Source organism: Aulonocara stuartgranti (assembly GCF_965226115.1).
Source record: "Aulonocara stuartgranti genome assembly, chromosome: 1".
Lineage (NCBI taxonomy): Eukaryota > Metazoa > Chordata > Actinopteri > Cichliformes > Cichlidae > Aulonocara > Aulonocara stuartgranti.
The window spans coordinates 13,529,243-13,548,015 of NC_138939.1; the positions used below are offsets into that span (position 1 = coordinate 13,529,243).

The 18,773-nt window shown below is 38.0% G+C and overlaps 1 protein-coding gene across 5 annotated transcripts in view; it reads right to left on the reverse strand.

Moving 5' to 3' along the window:
- The window catches only part of mdga1 (MAM domain containing glycosylphosphatidylinositol anchor 1), a 204,458-nt gene that overhangs the window by 74,875 nt on the left and 110,810 nt on the right, over nucleotides 1-18,773 (reverse strand). For all 5 annotated transcript variants that reach the window (XM_082538193.1, XM_082538192.1, XM_082538194.1 and 2 more), the window contains 2 exons: nucleotides 13,052-13,248; nucleotides 10,720-10,852 (listed from right to left, as the gene is read on the reverse strand). In XM_082538193.1, the coding sequence (XP_082394319.1) occupies nucleotides 10,720-10,852; nucleotides 13,052-13,248 (330 nt within the window). The remainder of the gene's footprint in view (nucleotides 1-10,719; nucleotides 10,853-13,051; nucleotides 13,249-18,773) is intronic.

Genomic DNA, 18,773 nt, shown 5'->3' on the forward strand with positions numbered 1-18,773 from the left:
ATTCTAATAGACTTTATGCACTACATCCTCTCATCTAATCTCTCTCTCATTTTTTTATTTATTTATTTATTTTTTAGCAGATTGCAATCGGCGTAATGAAAGTGGTGCAGAGCTTTAACAAACAAGTTTACAGGTGCATGTTTCTGCTAATACAAGAATGTGCACAGAGCTCTACACACATTCTTCCACTCTAATGGGTAACAAAAAAGTGCAAGCAAGCACACATACGTACACACACACACACACACGCACTAATGGGATATCTCTTTAGCTAACCTCACTAGTGATGGCTCCGAAGCTGACAAGAAATTTCACTGGTGTAACAGCTGCAATCAGCACATAAATAGCACTGTCTACTCCCATTGTATCAAATCACAGCACTAGGAAAGTAAACCCCTGTGGGCCTGCAAACCCTTCTAAGCATTGAACAAACCTCAATGGAAGCTTTCACGCTTGGTTATGTGCCTGTTTGTTTAATTAATTTACAGTGAAATAAATTTATTTGGAGATGCAATGTAGAAAAGCCCTACTGTATGCTGATCTAATTGATTTTATCATTAAGTCTGAGCTGTCTGCACGTTTCTCCAGGTAGGGTTTGTACATAGTAGGTTAGGTTAATAGATATGTTTTAACTATGTATGTCCTAAGTCAGGTAAACCAGAGACTGGGTTTAAATAAAACAGTGGGTCTATACGGTAGTTCTATAAGGTACATGTTAAGAGTTTCTTCCTGCTCTGTTGTTACCCCTATGTCCCACAGCCTTTAAAGAGTTAAGACATCAACCAGAATATATATAGGACTGAACCCATCCAAAGACGACTGTTGGTGATTTATTCTGTCTGGGTGTAAAAATCACTTAAATCCATCAATCTATCAATCCATCCATTTAACCTCTTTTTCAATTCAAGGGCCTGAGTCTATCCGAGGTTTAATGGGCCGAGAGCTGGGGTACACAATAGACAGGTTATCAGTCCATCACAGTGCCATTCAATCCAGTGATGGTATAACAATTATAACATTTATCCATCTACATTGCAAAGTTATTTCTGCTTAAGGTCTAGCCTATTCACTTTTTAATCTCAGTTCACAACATTTTCTGCAGACTGTTGATGGGAGCTATCATTAATTTGCAAAATAAATAAACAAACTAATTAAATATTTAAGCCACAGGAAAAAAAAATGGAGAGAAAATCTGAGAAGACGAAGAAAAGTGAGAGTTAGGCAATGGGGAGGAACAGAGGATTTGAGAATTATAGCTTCAATTTCCTGGGGATGCGTGGGTGACGGTAACGGAGGGATCAGCCAATGCTCTTCCCAAAGTAATGGGATTTATGTGCAGCACAGTGGTTTACAACCAGGTAACAAATGCCTCTCTTTTCCATGCACACACTTCGACTTCCTCTCTTCCTTTAACTCTCTGTCAGTTTGTCATCTCCGTATCTTCAGTATTCTCTCTTTTCACGTCTTCGCATCTCTGTCATACCTCGGCCTCAGACTTCCATCCTGCATTTTTTAAAAAACCCTATGGTTTGCTTTCTCTCTCACCGTCATCCCGTGTAACCTGTTTGAGATTTAATTTGTCTCTAAGGTAAAGGCAGAGGGGTTATTGGGGGGAAATTGGCTGGAAATAAAAGCTTAAAGGTTTGGAGAGAGGTGTAAGCTGACAAGAGCTGTATGTTTGTGTATTGTACTCAGGAACAGCGCTTGTCACTATCGCAGAGTTAGTCAGAAATATGGCGGGATAGCAGGCTGGCCAATGGGTTTGGAGATCAAGTAGCAATCAACACTTTTTTGCTGATCATTGGTGGTAATATGAGTAAAAGTTTAGGGTGTGATTGTAAAATGAAGGGTTGGCAGCTATACAACAGAAAAAATATTCTGAAGCAAAGGAAGGCTCGGTCTTGGAATATGCTGTTTATTTAAAGCTAATATAAAGTTTATTCAATTTAAATTCAGTTCAACTCAGTTTTATTTATATTATATTAGATCACAACAATGGTCATCAAAGATGGACAATTAAAGACATCCGTTTAAATAATATAATTTTAAACTATTTTAACCGTTGCAAAGCTACCGTGAGCCTTGAGTGATGAAAAAGACAATTAAAATTGAATTTATATAAGAAGGAAATGAAGAAAATGAATATTTAATTTCAACTGCAGTTTTCAATCAAAAAAAGGCAGAGGTTGTCACTTTGAAGTCAAGTGTTTCTCAACAAAGCGTTTTGAAATATTTAATTGTAAGCCACAGACAAAATATTCTGACACAGCTGAATCCAATATAGAAATGCAAATATCCTAAAATATTCCAAATGCAATTTTTGTGTTGCTCATGGGTAAAAAAGTGTGAAAAAGTGCAATGCAAACTGCCCCCAAAAAAGACCGTATTCAAAATTCCTTGGATTTCTAAAGCTATATATTTTTTTAACTCTAAGGTTCAAATTCAGAGAAAATTCTCAGACTCTTAAAGCCCCGACCAATGACTTCACAAAAAATGATCAAGGCAGCCTTGAGAGCAAATCGATTCTTGCCTGTGGTGTGGCTGTACATATCCCCACAGTGATCCCCTAACTAGAGTGGATTTGAGGGTGATGAAGAAATGTCAGAGAAATTTATCAACTGAATGGTGAAATGTTTTACGTGGGGGTACACCATGCAGCCCGGACATACCATTCAATAAATTTTTATATTTCTATATAAATAATACAATTAAAAAAGTAAATATAATGGATGCACAAGCATCAGTTTTAAGACAATATTTTGCTTTTTAAATTCTGTTTAAATATATGTCTGGTCTCTCCCTCTCTCCCTTTCACATAACCCTTTCCTGGCATGGATTATAGCCTTACATAAAACTGACTGCACAGGTGCAATAAAATGTCCTACGAGAGGTTTTAGTGTAGTGAGGATTATTGCAGATTGCCCATTGATCTTCAACTTTTCAAGGGGGAATTCACTTGCAGTAGGATTAGCCTCCTATTGATAATAATAATATATATCGTGCAATTGTACAACTGCCATATTATCTTGAAGGTATAGTGTGGTATGTGTTATAATAATCAATAAAACACTAAATAAACTTGCACGTACAAATTAAATTCTCCCAATTTTTGTGTATGTGTCCTTGCTTCTTGTTGTGTGTTTTTTTCCCATAAAATGTGTTCCATTTATGTCATTGTAGCAGGAGGAAAAAATCTTCAAAAAAAAATCTACATTGACACCAGGAGCTACATAATAAGTGGAGTTTCTAACTTAATCAAAGGCACACAGTAAGAACTTGTCAGAAGTCTGTGATCTATATTAACTGTAAATTATTTAACAAACCTGACAATTTGTGAAAGAAATTTCTACTTTTCAATTTCTTTTTTCCCTTTGTGTATAGAAGAAGAGTTTCAGTTTTTCCATTTCATTTCAATTCAGTGTTATTTGAATGGTGCCAAATCACAAGAACACACACACACATACTTGCAGGTGCCACTATTACAGAATATTTCAGGTCAGATTAAAAAAATTTTGTATGACAGAAGTTATTCACTTCGAATGAACTTGGTTAAACAAATTGGCCTGCCCTCTTTCTTTTTGTTTAATATAGACATAAAACGATGAGAAGATATGAAGAGAAAATTACTTTAAAACTTTTAAAATAGGGAGCAGGAGGTTATAAAGAGATTAGTTGATTTATGGGTTTTGACACATATATTCTCTCATGCATGTTTTCCCAATTTTTAAACATGCAGTGTATTACTAATACTAGAGTATTTTTCACTCATGGTGAAGACCATCTAAGTTACTCAATGCCACACATCCGGTTCATGTTCCATTACCCCCTAAACCCTTGTACGCTACCACTTTAAATAACATGACAAGCTTACAGAGTATGCCCCCATGTTCTTCTTTATGAGAGGCAAGGGAAGAGGATTTGGTCTCTGATGACGGTTACTAGAGGGCAGAAGCCAGTACTAAAATCCCAGGGTAGGATTATAATATAAAAATCAATCATTCCCCTTGTCCCAGTGCGGTGAATCAGCAGTAATCGTGTGACCTAGTTGGATGTATCTAATCTAAGCGGTGAGTGGTACACAAGGACAAACAAGGGGCTCAGTGAGGAAAAGCAAAATATGCTCATTAAACGAATATTACAGAAGATTAAAAAGCAACTCGCTGACTGCTTTTGTCTTTTACAATCTCTCTCTTTCCATCTTTGTGTCCATCTGTTTATACCTCTCCCTCCCTTTGCCCCCTGTGTATTTCTCTGTTCTTTGTGTCATTTTCTTTGTTTCTGCATCTGTCACTTTATTTATTTCAGTTTTATACTTCTATTCATTTTTGGAAATCTGAGTCTACAGATGTAATTTTCTGAGAGAATGTTTACACCCGTGAAAGGAAATGTTTGTTTTCTTTTGAGATCAAGTCTAATTTTTATTCTTGTTTTTGTTTAAAGTATCAAAATATGTGCTATAAAATTTGAGACCTGAAATTTGCTTTTGTTTTTCCGTTACTACATGTTTTCATAGCGTGCCTTTAGGTAGTATTAGTGATTTAGATGATTTAGGAGCATCTTAAGTAGGGATGGGTACCGGTATCGTTCTGACATAAACGGTAGTAACCAGACCGAAAAGCAGCGCACATTTCGGTGCTTTATTTCCCTGAGATGTCATACACTTTGGATTCCAGCCAATCATTTTACCTTTGCAAGCGTAGTAGGCGGGCCCAGGTACCTACGTTCTTTTAGAGCAGAGCTACAGATTAAAAATGCCCAAGGCGAAGCGGTCAAACATCTGGCTGTACTTCACAGCAAAATATGCAAACTCAGCAGCCTGCAACAAGTGCTTTAAGGTGATACTGTGATAGTGTCAAAGGAGGTAACACCTCAAATCTGAAGAAACACCTGGCAACGTATAGCATTTTGTTAAAAGCCGAGAAATGTGCCGTATTTGATAGCTTGCTGCGAGACCTCACACCGAGCACATCTACTGCGGGTGTGGTGCCTGTTATCGGACCCGGAGCAACATCCCCCAAAAACACGAAGAGGAGAGTCCTGGCCCCTAGCCCTGCCAGTGTAGCAGAAATGATGAAGGATGATGACGGCAGCAGCAGCCGTTCTTCTCTGCGTGAGTAGCTTAATGTTGTTCGTGTGTAATTTACGTTGAGTAGGCTAACCACGTTATTACATTAACGCATGTAAGGTGAACTAGCAAACACCATCATAGCTACATGCGGCTGTCTTCTTGTTTGATGGCAGATACTCCCTTCACCCTGGCCAAAAAGGCTAAAATGACCAAAGAAAAAGAGGGAAACAGCTAAACTGAGAGGTTTTTGGACAAAGTTTGTGTTTTTTTTCCATTGATTAAGCACTGCTTCCCAGAGGTGTGGACTCGAGTCACATGACTTGGACTCGAGTCAGACTCGAGTCATTAATTTTATGACTTTAGACTTGACTTGAAAAAATGTTCTAAGACTTGTGACTTGACTTGGACTTTTACACCAATGACTTGGGACTTGAATTGGACTTGAACCGGTTTACTTGAAAAGACTTGATATTTTACCCCAAATATAAAATTTAACATGCATATTATATAGAGATTGAAAATGTGACGTCATTCACGGGTAGAACCGCAAAGGATTCTGGGAACTCGTGGCAAGCGGTACTAGCGCACGCAGGCTTTCAATTAAAATCAGTTATACAGCGATAAAAAGAAACACAAAAATGTCAAGAAGCCGTTGTATTATTAACTGCAATAGCCGGTCGCATGACAGCCACGGGAAGCCGACGGGTAAAGAGATCAGTTGTTATCGGATTACGTCGTTGAAGAGAAATTGTTCGAGCCATGTTTCCGAAGTAACAAAGACGCGACTGGATTGCAGCCATCCAAAGATCAAATATAACGTCCCAGAACACTCCAGCTCACAGGTTAGTCTGCTCCAAGCATTTACACGAAGGTCAGTGTTTTTTAGTAGTTAATACGTCATTTTTATAACATAATTAGTGATATAGGTTACAAGCAAGTCTGGCGCTGAACAGAAATTGTCGCGCTATGCTCCTTTATTTATTGTGCATAAATAGTGAATTGTCCTGACACAATATTGCGTTTCGCTTCTGTTATTATGGTACATTGACAAAAACATATACTTTTATTCACAGGATAAAACAGGTTTTTTGTATCACTAATTGCCCAGTACGATTACAGCATACAATATTGTTGTCACTGCTACATTTCTGTGATGCTACCAGAAATTATTTCCACTGCTAATTAATTACTGTTGAGCTCAAAGGTCCTATTAATAAACGGTTAAGGAATGTGTATTTATGACGACAATTTGTGAGACTGGTAAACTTATGATATGTACGATGGTCTTTCGTTCTACACGGTGCATTTCAAGGTCCTGTACCCATCCGTCGGTAAACTGTACCTGGGCTTGTTGCAGTGACCTGAAGTTACTAAACTTCATGAGTGTATGCACTCACTCCAAGAACCGTATGATTATAAATATGCATATAAATATGCTAAGATGAGATAGCTGACTTCATCTAACTAGCAAATGTTGTCCAGGCTACGTTGGTGATACAGTTTTTTTTAATGTGTATGATATTTTTGTCATGCGATTTTAAAGCTGGTCCTACAACCGCATCCAAGAATAACATGCAGCTTATCTCAGAACTGTCGGTGAAAATTATTCCAGGAGCTAAGTTTAATTGAGCTGCATTTTATAGAGGTGCAATTTCACAATTTGTGTATATTTTCTAAGTTCACTATTTTGTCATGTGTTGAGAAAAACACAGATTTTAAAATTACATGGTCTAATATTTACATTTAGCATATAACTGCAACATTATTTTTTCGTGTTTTTTTTTTTTTTAAGACTCGAAAGGACTTGAAATTCAAAGTTTCAGACTTGTGACTTGACTCGGACTTTTACACCAGTGACTTGAGACTCGACTCTGACTTGCCTGACATTACTTGAGACTTGACTTGAGACTTGAGGATAAAGACTTGAGACTTACTTGAGACTTGCAAAACAATGACTTGGTCCCACCTCTGCTGCTTCCAGCCAAGAGTGATACCATAAATCCCCTATAGCTGCAGAAAAGGCTAACATTGTTATCCTTTTACAAAAAAACAGCTGAACATGAGAGGTTTTTGGACAAAGTTGGTGTTTTTTTCCATTGATTAAGCAGCGGTTCGAGCACCATTTAAGCACCGGCACCGTTTCAAAAGTACCGGTTTGGTACTGGTATCGGATAAAACCTAAACGATACCCATCCCTAATCTTAGGTGTGTTTATGTGAGTATTTCAATATGGTGCAGTCTAAGTCTAAGGTATATAAACTTGTTAATGCAGTTAATCTGGAGTTGTTTTAGGAAATGCAATTCTCTCTATTCTTTATTTTAACAGTTCATCTCATTAGATATCTGTGCTCTGTTAGGGCAGGTTAGGAAGTGAAGAAAAGTGCACACTCAGACATAATCACACTTCATCCCTCTCCCCTTAACCACATTTCTTTCCTCTTTCTTTTGTAACCACAGACATGTGCACACAAAGAAACGCATACACACACTAAGCGGTGTGCGCTTTCGATCAGTCTGTGAGGCTGTGAGGTCCAGACAGATTGGCTGCTTTGGCAAGCTTCTGAGCCCTGATGCCAGGGCCAGGCAGGCGTTTATTGCTGTGTTTGCTGTGTGTGTCTTTGTATGTGTGTTGAGTGCGCTGTGGGAATACAATTGATCTTAGCCACAGGATCCCAAGAGGGGAGCAGAAGAAGGCTGGGGCAATGGTCGTGAAGAACCCCTATCTCACACAGCGGGAGCATGAAGACCTGTTTGTTTTCCTTCCCTACTTTTTGATTTTAACACTGGTAAATTGTTCGTGTTTGGTTGCCATGTCCTTTTGGCCATTGTCTATTAAAAGTGTGTTTTCTATATTCTTAAAAGAAAACATTGTGTTATAAGTGTTGTCTGCTCTAATTAATTGGGTGTCTCTGAGCTACAGCTGATTTCCCTAATACTGAATTATTAGTATTAATTATTAACTATTAGTTTTTCTGAAATATTTCAGTAAGCTGTGTCCATCTGTTTTATTTTTAATTCAGTTAGTTTTTTGGTTGTTTCGTCCTCGTGTCTCTTTTTCTTTCCTTTTTTTTTTTAACAACAGAGGTGCCAAATTCTGTTTATTTTCTTCCTAACTTTGTCACAGTTTCTTCTCTTTGACTTCTTGTATCTTTCCCACCTTTAGCACACTTTAGAAGACTCCTGGGGAACTTTTATCTCAAAAGAGGCCTTATTTTTCACTGGATAACATCTTCAGTTCAAAACCTGTAAATATATTTTAAAAGTGTCACAAAACCTTGTGCTCATCATAAAAAAAATATACTCTATAGTGTTGCTGATATATACTGTATACTGTTATTGCCAGTGAAAAGTAGCACAGTCTCACAGGAAAGTGTGAAATAGCTGATCTATTGTAGAAATTTATAATTTTTAATAATAAAGGCTGTAAACTTGCAAGATGCCTATTTCTGGGGGGCAAATAACAGTGGTGGGAACATAGCAAAATGGAAAATGAAGTTAATGTGATCTACACTGGGAAAGGTAATTATGTCCTTTTGCATATTTTACATATTTTCCATTTGTCTGCACGGCTTCCTTCCAAGTACTCTGTTTTCCTTCCACAGTCCAAAGACATGCAGTGGCCATAAGTGAGAACGTGAGTGTGAATGGTTGTATACCTCTGTGTTAGCCCTGTGACAGACTGGTCACCAGTACAGGGCGTATCTCACCTATTGCCCTATGAGTAAGTAGAAGCAGAAGATGGAAGTAAGTAGAGGTGGATGGATGGATGGATTTCAAAGTGCAGGACAACTTTTCACCAGGACTCAAATTAAAAAGTGTCCTAATGTTGTGCTGCAATACTGTAGTGTTTAATAGCTATATATATTCATACATTACACTTATACTTGTAAAAATTTGCACTACAAATAAAACAATTTTTACAATCACTGTATGTGCTTTTGAGAAAAAACACTGCATTCCAGTCTTTGGTTGCATATATGACCCTCTGATGTGTTTACTAGCAGTATGACATACTTGACATACTGCAGTACTAAACAGTATGTCGAGGGAATATTGATCTTTTGGAGTTTTAAACTCCTGTTTAGCTTTTAAGGCTCCATGTTTATTCAACAGCCTGCTTTCAACTAAAATTGCAATTCACTAATTAAAATGAATTAAATAAAATTAGCGTAAACTTATGAGAGTAAACGCTCAGTGAGAGAAAGAACCTTGTAGAGTTTTAAAACACTCATGTTTTATTAAATCTCACAAGGACCCTCTTGTCAAATAAATTAAATCTAATTACTGAAAGGAAATAAATATAACTGAATAATGGCCTTCAAAAAAAAAGAATTCAAACACTTAATTGTCAAGCAATCTAGGCTAGCCGACATTTAGAAAGTTAAGTTAGAAGAGGAGGAAGAGGAGAAAATAAACACAATAGGAAAAAAAATCATTTAAAAAATACAGCTCAGACAGGCATGGCCCTCTCCCTTGTGGAATACCATACTGACAGTAACGAACCTGACAGGGTTGTCAATGGCAACAATGTTGTTGTAAGTAACAGAGTTGCCGGGCGATGGCGTGGAGATGGACAGAGCGGTGCAAAGTGAATTGGAGATAACAGGGAGTGTGACAACTGAATTACAGCTGACGGCCCTGAGATGAGCTCTCAGCAACCGTACAACAAGACAGATAGACAATATCCTACACTGGGAGGCAGGCAGGAAGATAGAACGAGACCGTATTTCAGTGGAAAGTCAAAAGCAAGAGGGGAAAAAAAACTCACTATGAGAAAAGAAGACAGAGGGAGAGATCATACAGGAAGTGAGAAAACAAGAGGAAGAAAAAAGGAATCCTATTTCCTGAACAAGTAAAGATAGGAGACACTTTAACAATGAGAGAAAGACAGAACTAGAGATTCCTGCACAATCACAGAGCAAACATGATCAGAATAGTCAGATAAGATGGAATTATTAGAGGATTTCTGTACATCGACAGAAATAAAACATCTTGGCTTTGTAAAGTTGTAAACAGTTGTGGTCAGAAATGTATATACATTCATCATGGACATAATTATCTTGGTAATTCTGGGTTTTTTGATAAAGATTTCTTTAAACAGTCCTTTTTCCAAGGTGGAATGACTGTACCACATACATCTTTACTGAATGTGAAGAACAAGAATTATGTGCACAAGTCTGAAATTATTTGAGATTTTCTCTAATCCACACAGGGTCACACAAGTATACATATAGGCTCAAATGTATAAATGCACACACTTAAATCTCTTAATAAGCGGTGCTAATGGTTCTACACTTTCTTTTGACTTGACTAGTCCATGGCTTTTTCATTTCTCATGATCATGATTGATCAAAACAGTCAGGCTTTTTTCCCCCAACTAAATTCCCAACACAAAAAATGTACTTATTGGATTTGCCACTACATAGGAAATACAAAATACTGGAAATAAATACAGTTCTCATGTTTTTTGTTTTGTTCTTCTTAAAGCCCAAACACATATTTTGGGTTTAAACTGTAAAAGTTTATTGGTCATTTTCTTTTACCCCGTCCCAAATTTGTGGTTTTTCACAATTCCCGGGTGTTCTAGGAATGTATCACCCGCAAATTCTGTGAACTGTAATGATAATGAAACACAAATTTAAAAAACTTACTTGTAGCATTTGTCAGCCTGAAGGTGACGGACTTGTCTTTGATGTTACACACATTGCGGACTGACACCTGACAGGTATAATCAGCAAAGTCCTTGGGTCTGAGATTCTTCAGCTTCAGCACCTTGGTCTCACCCTGAATATGAGAAACAGGACATCATACAACATCATGTTGGATTATTGTGCTGTAAAAAGAATCATCTGAGAATTAATCACATTAACATTAATATAAACATAATAAACAAAAATCACATTTTCATCGTAATCCATAAACCTGAAAACCCAGAGCGTTTATTTCAGTCTCTTTTAAACTGGGCTGTAATCTTGTGCAAAAGTCTTTAATATGCTGAACCGGGTTAAATACAAACTGAGAGAAGCTCAAATATTAACATAGATACATGCACACACGCATCCTGCCCTTGTATATTGCACGCTCTGGTTATCAAGTGAAGCATTTCAAATATTCATTCATTGTCATTTGATTGGTAAATTCCAAATATCTTTCACATGCAACCATCGGGAAAATGAAACTGATCTGGTTCAAAAATAAAAACTAAATCTGTTCATCTTCTCTCTATTTCTGAAAGCATGCTACTTGCAATCTCAGCAGTGTGCTCGCTTCTTCTCATGTAGATGTACAGACACTGACTTGGACACACAAAAGCAGTCACACATCTCTTAACATCACTGATGATTTTCAGATCAAGGCTTTGAGTCTGATACAGTAGGCAGTGTCTTAGGCAGCCCTGAGAAGAGCTTTGCTGGCTGGTTAATTGAACTCCAGGGGCTCTGCTTTGTTGCTGACTGGTGCTTTGATAAGTGAAGAAAATGGGAACAGTTGTACTAACTGAACAATTGTGTGCTCAGCCTGGGGATGAAGCTTGGGGACTGTTTATTTGGCAGTTTTTTCAGCTGGATATTGCTGGGTAAATGAACAAGTAACTGACTGTTCAACTTGATGGCCAGTTCATTTTAACCTAATTAAAAGCGTGCTTGCCTTAACGCTGATAGAAAGGAAGAAAAACAATCTCATAATGCTACTATAAACAACAATGTAAAAATGTAATACATAATTATTCATGTGTTTGCTAAGGCATTCCAGTGTACCTACCATGTTCTAGGCTTCCTGACATAGTATATTTCTAGAGTTTTTGGGATTTGTTTGCATAGAGTGATTAATGAAAATTTTAGTCATTAAAAAGGGCCACGTTATTAAAGTTAATTGAACCTATTATGCCTGGCCCATGGTAATTTTTTGTTGTTTTACTTGGATTTAGTAGCTTATAGTATTTTCACAGTAATTACTTCAGTAATGTTTATGCAAAATAGGTCTATCCGACTACCACAGAGAAACCACAGCAACACATAGTGCAGCTGATAATGTGTATTATCAGCTGCAACTGTCTAGTTTAATCAAGTCAATATTAGTTGCATGAAATAGTGAAAGAGAGTAATAAGAGATATATTGTTTTGAAAGTTTGAAACTAAATCTGCTTCAAATTATGAAGTTATGTTTCAGTTATGAATGAATGTCTCACATAAAACATTGAATATGGAGGATGCATATTTCCTAAAAGTAAGTTAGACCTTCAATGGGTGAAGAGTCCAGTACTAGCATCCACAACATATTATGTATTTAAATATATATATTAAAATGTCTTTTTGTGATATAACCTGTAACTGCACAAAATAATATGACATAAAATTGTAGTTAGCCTTAGTTGTAATCTATGTAGAGGTAATACAGAGCATTAAAGGGCTTTTCCCACTTTGGAGTGTCACACTGACTTAAAAAGTAAGCGTAGTGTCACACACTGAATAATGTAATCAAAACAATGTTGCAGGTTACGATGAAATTATTGCTATCATAAAAATAAATCCATCTAAATGACATATCTTGCTAACTGTCTGATACATACAGCTCCACAGGTCACTGATAATACACATGGAATCAAATCATGTTAAAAATAGCCATACAGATTGATTGCAAGTCCTTTAACGCCAAGTAAAACATGCACAGTTTCAGCAAATCCAAAGCTTATCAGTCTTGCCGTGGAGAATTATTGGATAATTGCTCTTCAGGGGAGAGGTTTAAGAAAGAAACAGTTCAATTCCTATGACAACCTTACATCAACGCTAATTCCACAACACTGTCTAAGTAAACATTGAATGTGAGACATATTCAATTAATAATCACGAGAGAATGAAATACGTTCAGCTGGGTGAGGCTTTGTCTTGATGGCAGAAAAGAACAGGGTTGAAATGGGAAGGTAAGGGCAGAAAGCAGGGAGCGACTCCACACCTGGCAGAGCGTTTGTGAGCTGTACATGTGTACCTGAGTGTAAAGAGGCTCATAAATGTCCACTCCATTGTCTTTGCTCTGCTCGATGAGCATATCCCCACGTTTCCAGATGAAGCGTGCGGGAGGGTTGGAGTTGACGGTGCAGCGCAGGAATACTGTCTTCTCTTGGTAGTAACTGCCGCGCACGTCGCTGATGGTCTGGTGTACTGTCAGAACTGGTATATCAAGATCTGCAAAATAGACGGTGAAGAAAACAATAAAACTATGAAGACTTTGATAATGCTGCAGGGAGAAAATTGCACAATTAAGCTCCTACTCCATCACACAGGGAAATAAATAACCACAAAATACTGTTTTATACAATCACAATCTCTTCACAGCCTTTGCAGTTAAAAAGGCTTTTCATGGCTTTGAGGCTTTTTTTTTCAGGGGAAAACACTGGCAATAATTTGTAGCAGGGATGAGATCTGATATATGGAATAATACTTGTAAATAAAGCAAACAGTTCTAGTTTGTTGCCCACCCACACTGACCAAAGCTGTCCAAACAGTCACCTATTTATTTTACTTTCTAAGGAGCACAAATGTCCAAAGATTTCTGTGTTTACCATTTCCATCTCTTGCTGTGACTCTCGCACACTGCACCTTCATATTTCTTTTCTGTCATTTTTTTAATCCCCCTTTCCCCCCACTTGCTTCATTTTTCCTGGGCATTTCCTTCATGGAAGTGTCGTCTCCCTTTTCCTCCAGTGGATAGGATTTCAGCTGCTGTCACGAGCACAGAGGCTGCTCTCCCCTGGTTTCTGCCATCTCTACAAAACTCACTGCCACTTTCACTCCACATCACCATCCCTTCCTTTCTATCCTCTCCTCCTCGCTCTCTGCTTCTATCTCTAACAGGGCAGAGTGGTGTGTGTGTGTGTGTGTGCATGTGTGTGCGTGCGTGTGTAATTCTGATTCTTTGCAGCCTAATTGGACTGTTGCAGCCTTCAAACATTATAGAAACAATTTCTGCCAACACCAAAGGTTCCTCTCTTTGCTCCCCACTCCATTTTACTTCTCCCCTTCCTGCTCACCACCTTTTTCTTTCTCTTTGCACCTCCTGCCCTTCACCTCCTGTCTATTGTGTCAACTCATCTCACCTACAGCACACTTAAGTTGCAAGCTATGGAAAAATGTGAGCTGCGAATGTAACGACTATGTTGCTTGACATCACTGGATGTGAACACAGCAGGGCTCATGCGATGCTGTAAGGAGGGAAGCATTTGTATTTTTGGCTGGAGACATTTGAGAGAAACAATGTGTAGCTAAGCATGGTTGATTTGTGATTTTGTTGTTGAAAAGGGCACCGTTGTCACATGAGGGCTGTGCTTCACACACACAGCCATATGCACATGCATGCACTCACACACATCTAGAACTATATCAAAGTGTGCACTGCCTGAACATAGCATCAGAGCACTTTTGTAGTTTGAAGGTTAGAGCTCAGAGGCAGACTGAGACATAAACTCACAGAGGCAACTTAAGCGCATTGAAGTGGCTACAAATAAAGCAGACATTGCATGAGAAACAACTCCTTTTTAAAATAAAAGGGTCACAGGAATGTTTACTAAATCATAGGACCTTGCTTTACAGTGTGCAGTAACCTTTTTGAATACCTTGGGAAATAAAAGTGAGTCAGGATCTGTACAACACTTAAACCGCATGCGAACAGTTGTGACTACAGTTGTTTTATCAAATCATCTTCAAAATAATTTAACAAAACAAACACAAACACAAAAAAAAATGCAGTCGCTTGAGTATTCCACTGGAAACGTGCAACTTAATTAAATAAATTCTTATCAAAACAATGTCTTGAAACACTGAATGAAGAAAATATTATGCTTCTATGCTATAAAATTATTTCCCAAGTTATCTCCATTCGTCCATCATTTCCCTAACCATTTATCCAAATTAATGTGTTTGGAGAAGGGGTTGAGTACTAGCCATAATAGATACACTCTCATAGCCAGAACCTATGGTCAATCTGGAATCACCAATTACCTGCCAGTTGAGTCTTGTGGGAGGGCCACTTGACAATTCATGCATGCAAATCTTTTTTCTGGATTATATCTTTACTGCAGTGGATCTACAAAGTATGCACTGGCTGTAATATAGTCCTGCTTTGTTGTACATTTTTATGACATGATTGTATTGCACATTTTATTATCTACACTTTTTTTCATCCAACTTTTACACAATCTGAGCTGACTAAGCTGCTTACTTTAATACAGTACACTTGTTTTGTACAGCATTTGTTTGTTTTAGTTGGGTTTTTTTAGTGAAGTAGTTCTAAGCTTTGTGAAGTGCTCACCTGATTCTATGGTTTTCCACTCTTAATGGATATTGTGATTTATGAAGCCACAGCTTGAGACAAAATAAGGCCCAGCAAGAAACTAGACAATGAGTACCAGTATTTCTAGAAGCCTCTGCCAGGAAAAGGCCTTCAAACCTGAGAAGCTATCAATGATATCTGCCTCCTGGTTCTGCCATGTGCGCATGTGTGTGTGAAAGAGATTTGGAAACGGAGCTAGCACCTTTGTATACTTGAATTTGTGAATAGGTGCATGTGAATGTGTGCATTTATCTGTCCAGGACTGGCAAAGGATTTCTGTATATTTTTCACAGATCATTTGCAGCGCAAGGGGAACCCTAGCTGACTAATGCCCCAGTAGTATGTGTGGTGTGTGCTTGTGTGTCTGCCAGAGAGTCAGTGCAATGTGTGATTTGTTGGCATTCTGCATATTTCCCGTTTGAATGAGAAGGTGGAAAGCCTGCCACAAAGAGAAGATTATACAAAGAGAGTATAAACAAATGTAAATAGTCGATGTGGTGGTCCACACTGTGTGGTCATGCATTCTGATTCTATATTACACATATTGCCCAAGAGATACTTTTTTTCCCTGGGTTAATATATTCTGGCATGGCCTTACATTATGTTTGCGTCGTGAAAATATGGATAATTCAAACTATCATCAACATAACCTGATGTAAGAAATGGTGCAAGAACTCAAAACTAATGTTAAAAGAAGCATTTCTTGAACAAAAAGTGTTCATTTTGTTTATATTTGGAAACAATGACAATGCTTCTTTGATTTTTTTTCTGAAAAACAGTTGCACTGTTAAAGCTTTTGCAATGCAAAACCAGAGGGGAACTCTAACTTTGCTCAGTATGGGCCTTTAAGTAAATAGAGACAGGGTGAAACTGCAAGTGCACAGAAATACAATATGAAACTTTAATGAAGTTTCTGATTTCCCCAAAGTCCTGCCTTTGCACACAGTTTAGATCAATTGCACTGTGTGGCTTTTGTTAGCCACAGCTTTTAATGCACATCTCTGCTCTGGGGGTCTGGCATTGTTTTCTGCTTAGACACCACACAGTGGTGCTGACTCAAAGACACCTTTAGCTCTCTCTTAGAGTGGCCCTTAGCTTGGATAGATGCCTGCGAATAGAGATTTTTTTCCCCAAAAACACTATGTGAGATTGCATTTTATAATTACAGTGCTGAAAAACAAATGTGCAGTAATGGAGTCCACATTAGCTGCCTTTAACTATAGTTTCTTTCATAAATCTAGACAGTAGTAACAGGTACCAGCTAAAAGCTATGATATCTAGGAAAGATCACACTTTCCTTGTTCCATTTCATCATCTGTCTTGTTAAGTCTTTAATTTTTTTTTTAATCTGGTCGTGGCTCAGGAGTTGGCAGTTCGTCTTGTAACGACAGACAGTCTCGGTCGTTGTGTCCTTGGGCAAGACACCTCACCCGTTGCTTACTGGTGGTGGTCAGAGGGCCCGGTGGCGCCAGTGTCCAGCAGCCTCGCCTATGTCAGTGTGCCCCAGGGCGGCTGTAGCTACCTACAGCTGCCCTGGACTGAGTGTGTAAAGCGCTTTGGGGTCCTTTAGGACCAGTAAAGCGTTGTACAAATACAGGCCATTTACCATTTAAGGTAGCAAGGTGGTGTGGTGGTTACCATTGTTGCCTCACAGCAAGAAGGTCCTGAGTTTGACACAGTTTGTATGTTGTTTCCAGGTACTCTGGCTTTCTCCCACAACTCAGTCATGCAATTGGTGTTAGGTTAACTGGTGATTTTAAATTGCCCATAGATGCTTATAAGTGTGAATGGTTGTCTGTCTCTCTGTGTTAGCCCTGTGTAAGACTGGTGACCTGTTCAAGGTGTACCCCGCCTCTCAAGCTACAGTAGCTGGGATAGACTGCAGCCCCCCTGCAACCCTGTTAAGGATAAACAGAAGAAAATGAATAGATTTTTGTCGAGTAACACAGCACATAATTCATGTATAAATTTTAGTTACACATGAATTCTGAAAATAAGAAAAAAGTCAGACCTTTATGACATAGTCTTAATCTCACTTACAAGTTAATTGAGAAAGGGTTATTCAGCGATGTTTTAAAACTTCAGATCAAGCAAGCAGATTCAGTTATTCCAGCTGAAATTTCTTTATTATTGAGAAATAAGAAACTGCTGTTTTTTGTTCTGAAGTCTCAACCCGAAATTTTATCTAATATTATTAAAGAGATATACCCAATTTAAACCCACTAAGATAGTGATACTGAAAGTATCACTGAAAGTCCTCTGCTAGGTACTTACTCCAGCAGGAGGATGCTCTGGACTCCAAATCCTCTTAGATTTCCAATAACATGTCCTGTACTCTACTGAAAGTATACTGAAAGTATCACTGAAAGACATGTAATTTTAAAAATGTCCTTTTAAGCTTACTGTTAAGGTTACCATGAATTATATCTATAAAGTCTGATTTACACATCTATTCCAGTCTCATTTGCAAGGATCTAAGCTACTGGCAAATAACACTTAATAAATGCATTTAAGCTGCTAACACAGTTAACAAAGACATAACAAGAGGAAAATGTAAATTTACAGCATCACAGACATGTGCAGCATGCATCTTTCATAGATTAAAAATGTGGTTGCATGCCATCATTTCACTAAAATAACCAGAGTAACCATTAAAATGAAGGAAGCAGAGATTTACTAATCCATCCTGGCGGTCAGAGTTGACAGAGTGTGTTTTTGTAACAAGCTGACCTCTGCTAGGTACTTACTCCTGCAGGAGGATGCTCTGGACTCCAAATCCTCTTTGATTTCCAATAACATGTCCGGTACTCTAATAGCTCTCTAGGAGTAGATGGCCATTAGAGAAGATGACAGGCTCAATTGAATGTGAGTGTACAATAGTGTACAATAGAGTCTGTGTGTGTGAGTGATTGGGTAAGTAGTGGATTTAGTACCCCCTAATACATGTAACAATTTTTCCCCCAAAAAAGTTTGAACACATTGTTAAAAATGGAATTAAACAGAATATAAATTTTTTAAAACCCATATTTATTATTAAATTATTGCAAAATTTTGAGTTTCTATTTTAAAAGCTTATTTCAGTCCACAGCAATACAATAAGTCATCATCAAACCAGGTAAGGGATTAAAAAATAATAATACTTGAGCTGTTTTTTTGTCAAGCTCACATTTGCATACATCTGTAGGTATTTACAAGGTCTGAAAACACACTCTTTTATACCTTTGACCACACACAAACACTAATGGAAGCTCATAGCAGCACACACAGCAGGAAAAGTCTGCGCATACAGAGAGGCACAAACAGAGGCAGACTTGCCGTTTGATCCAGCTTCACATCTCGTCAATTATTCAGCATTCTGCTCATAGACATTGCCTTAAAGATG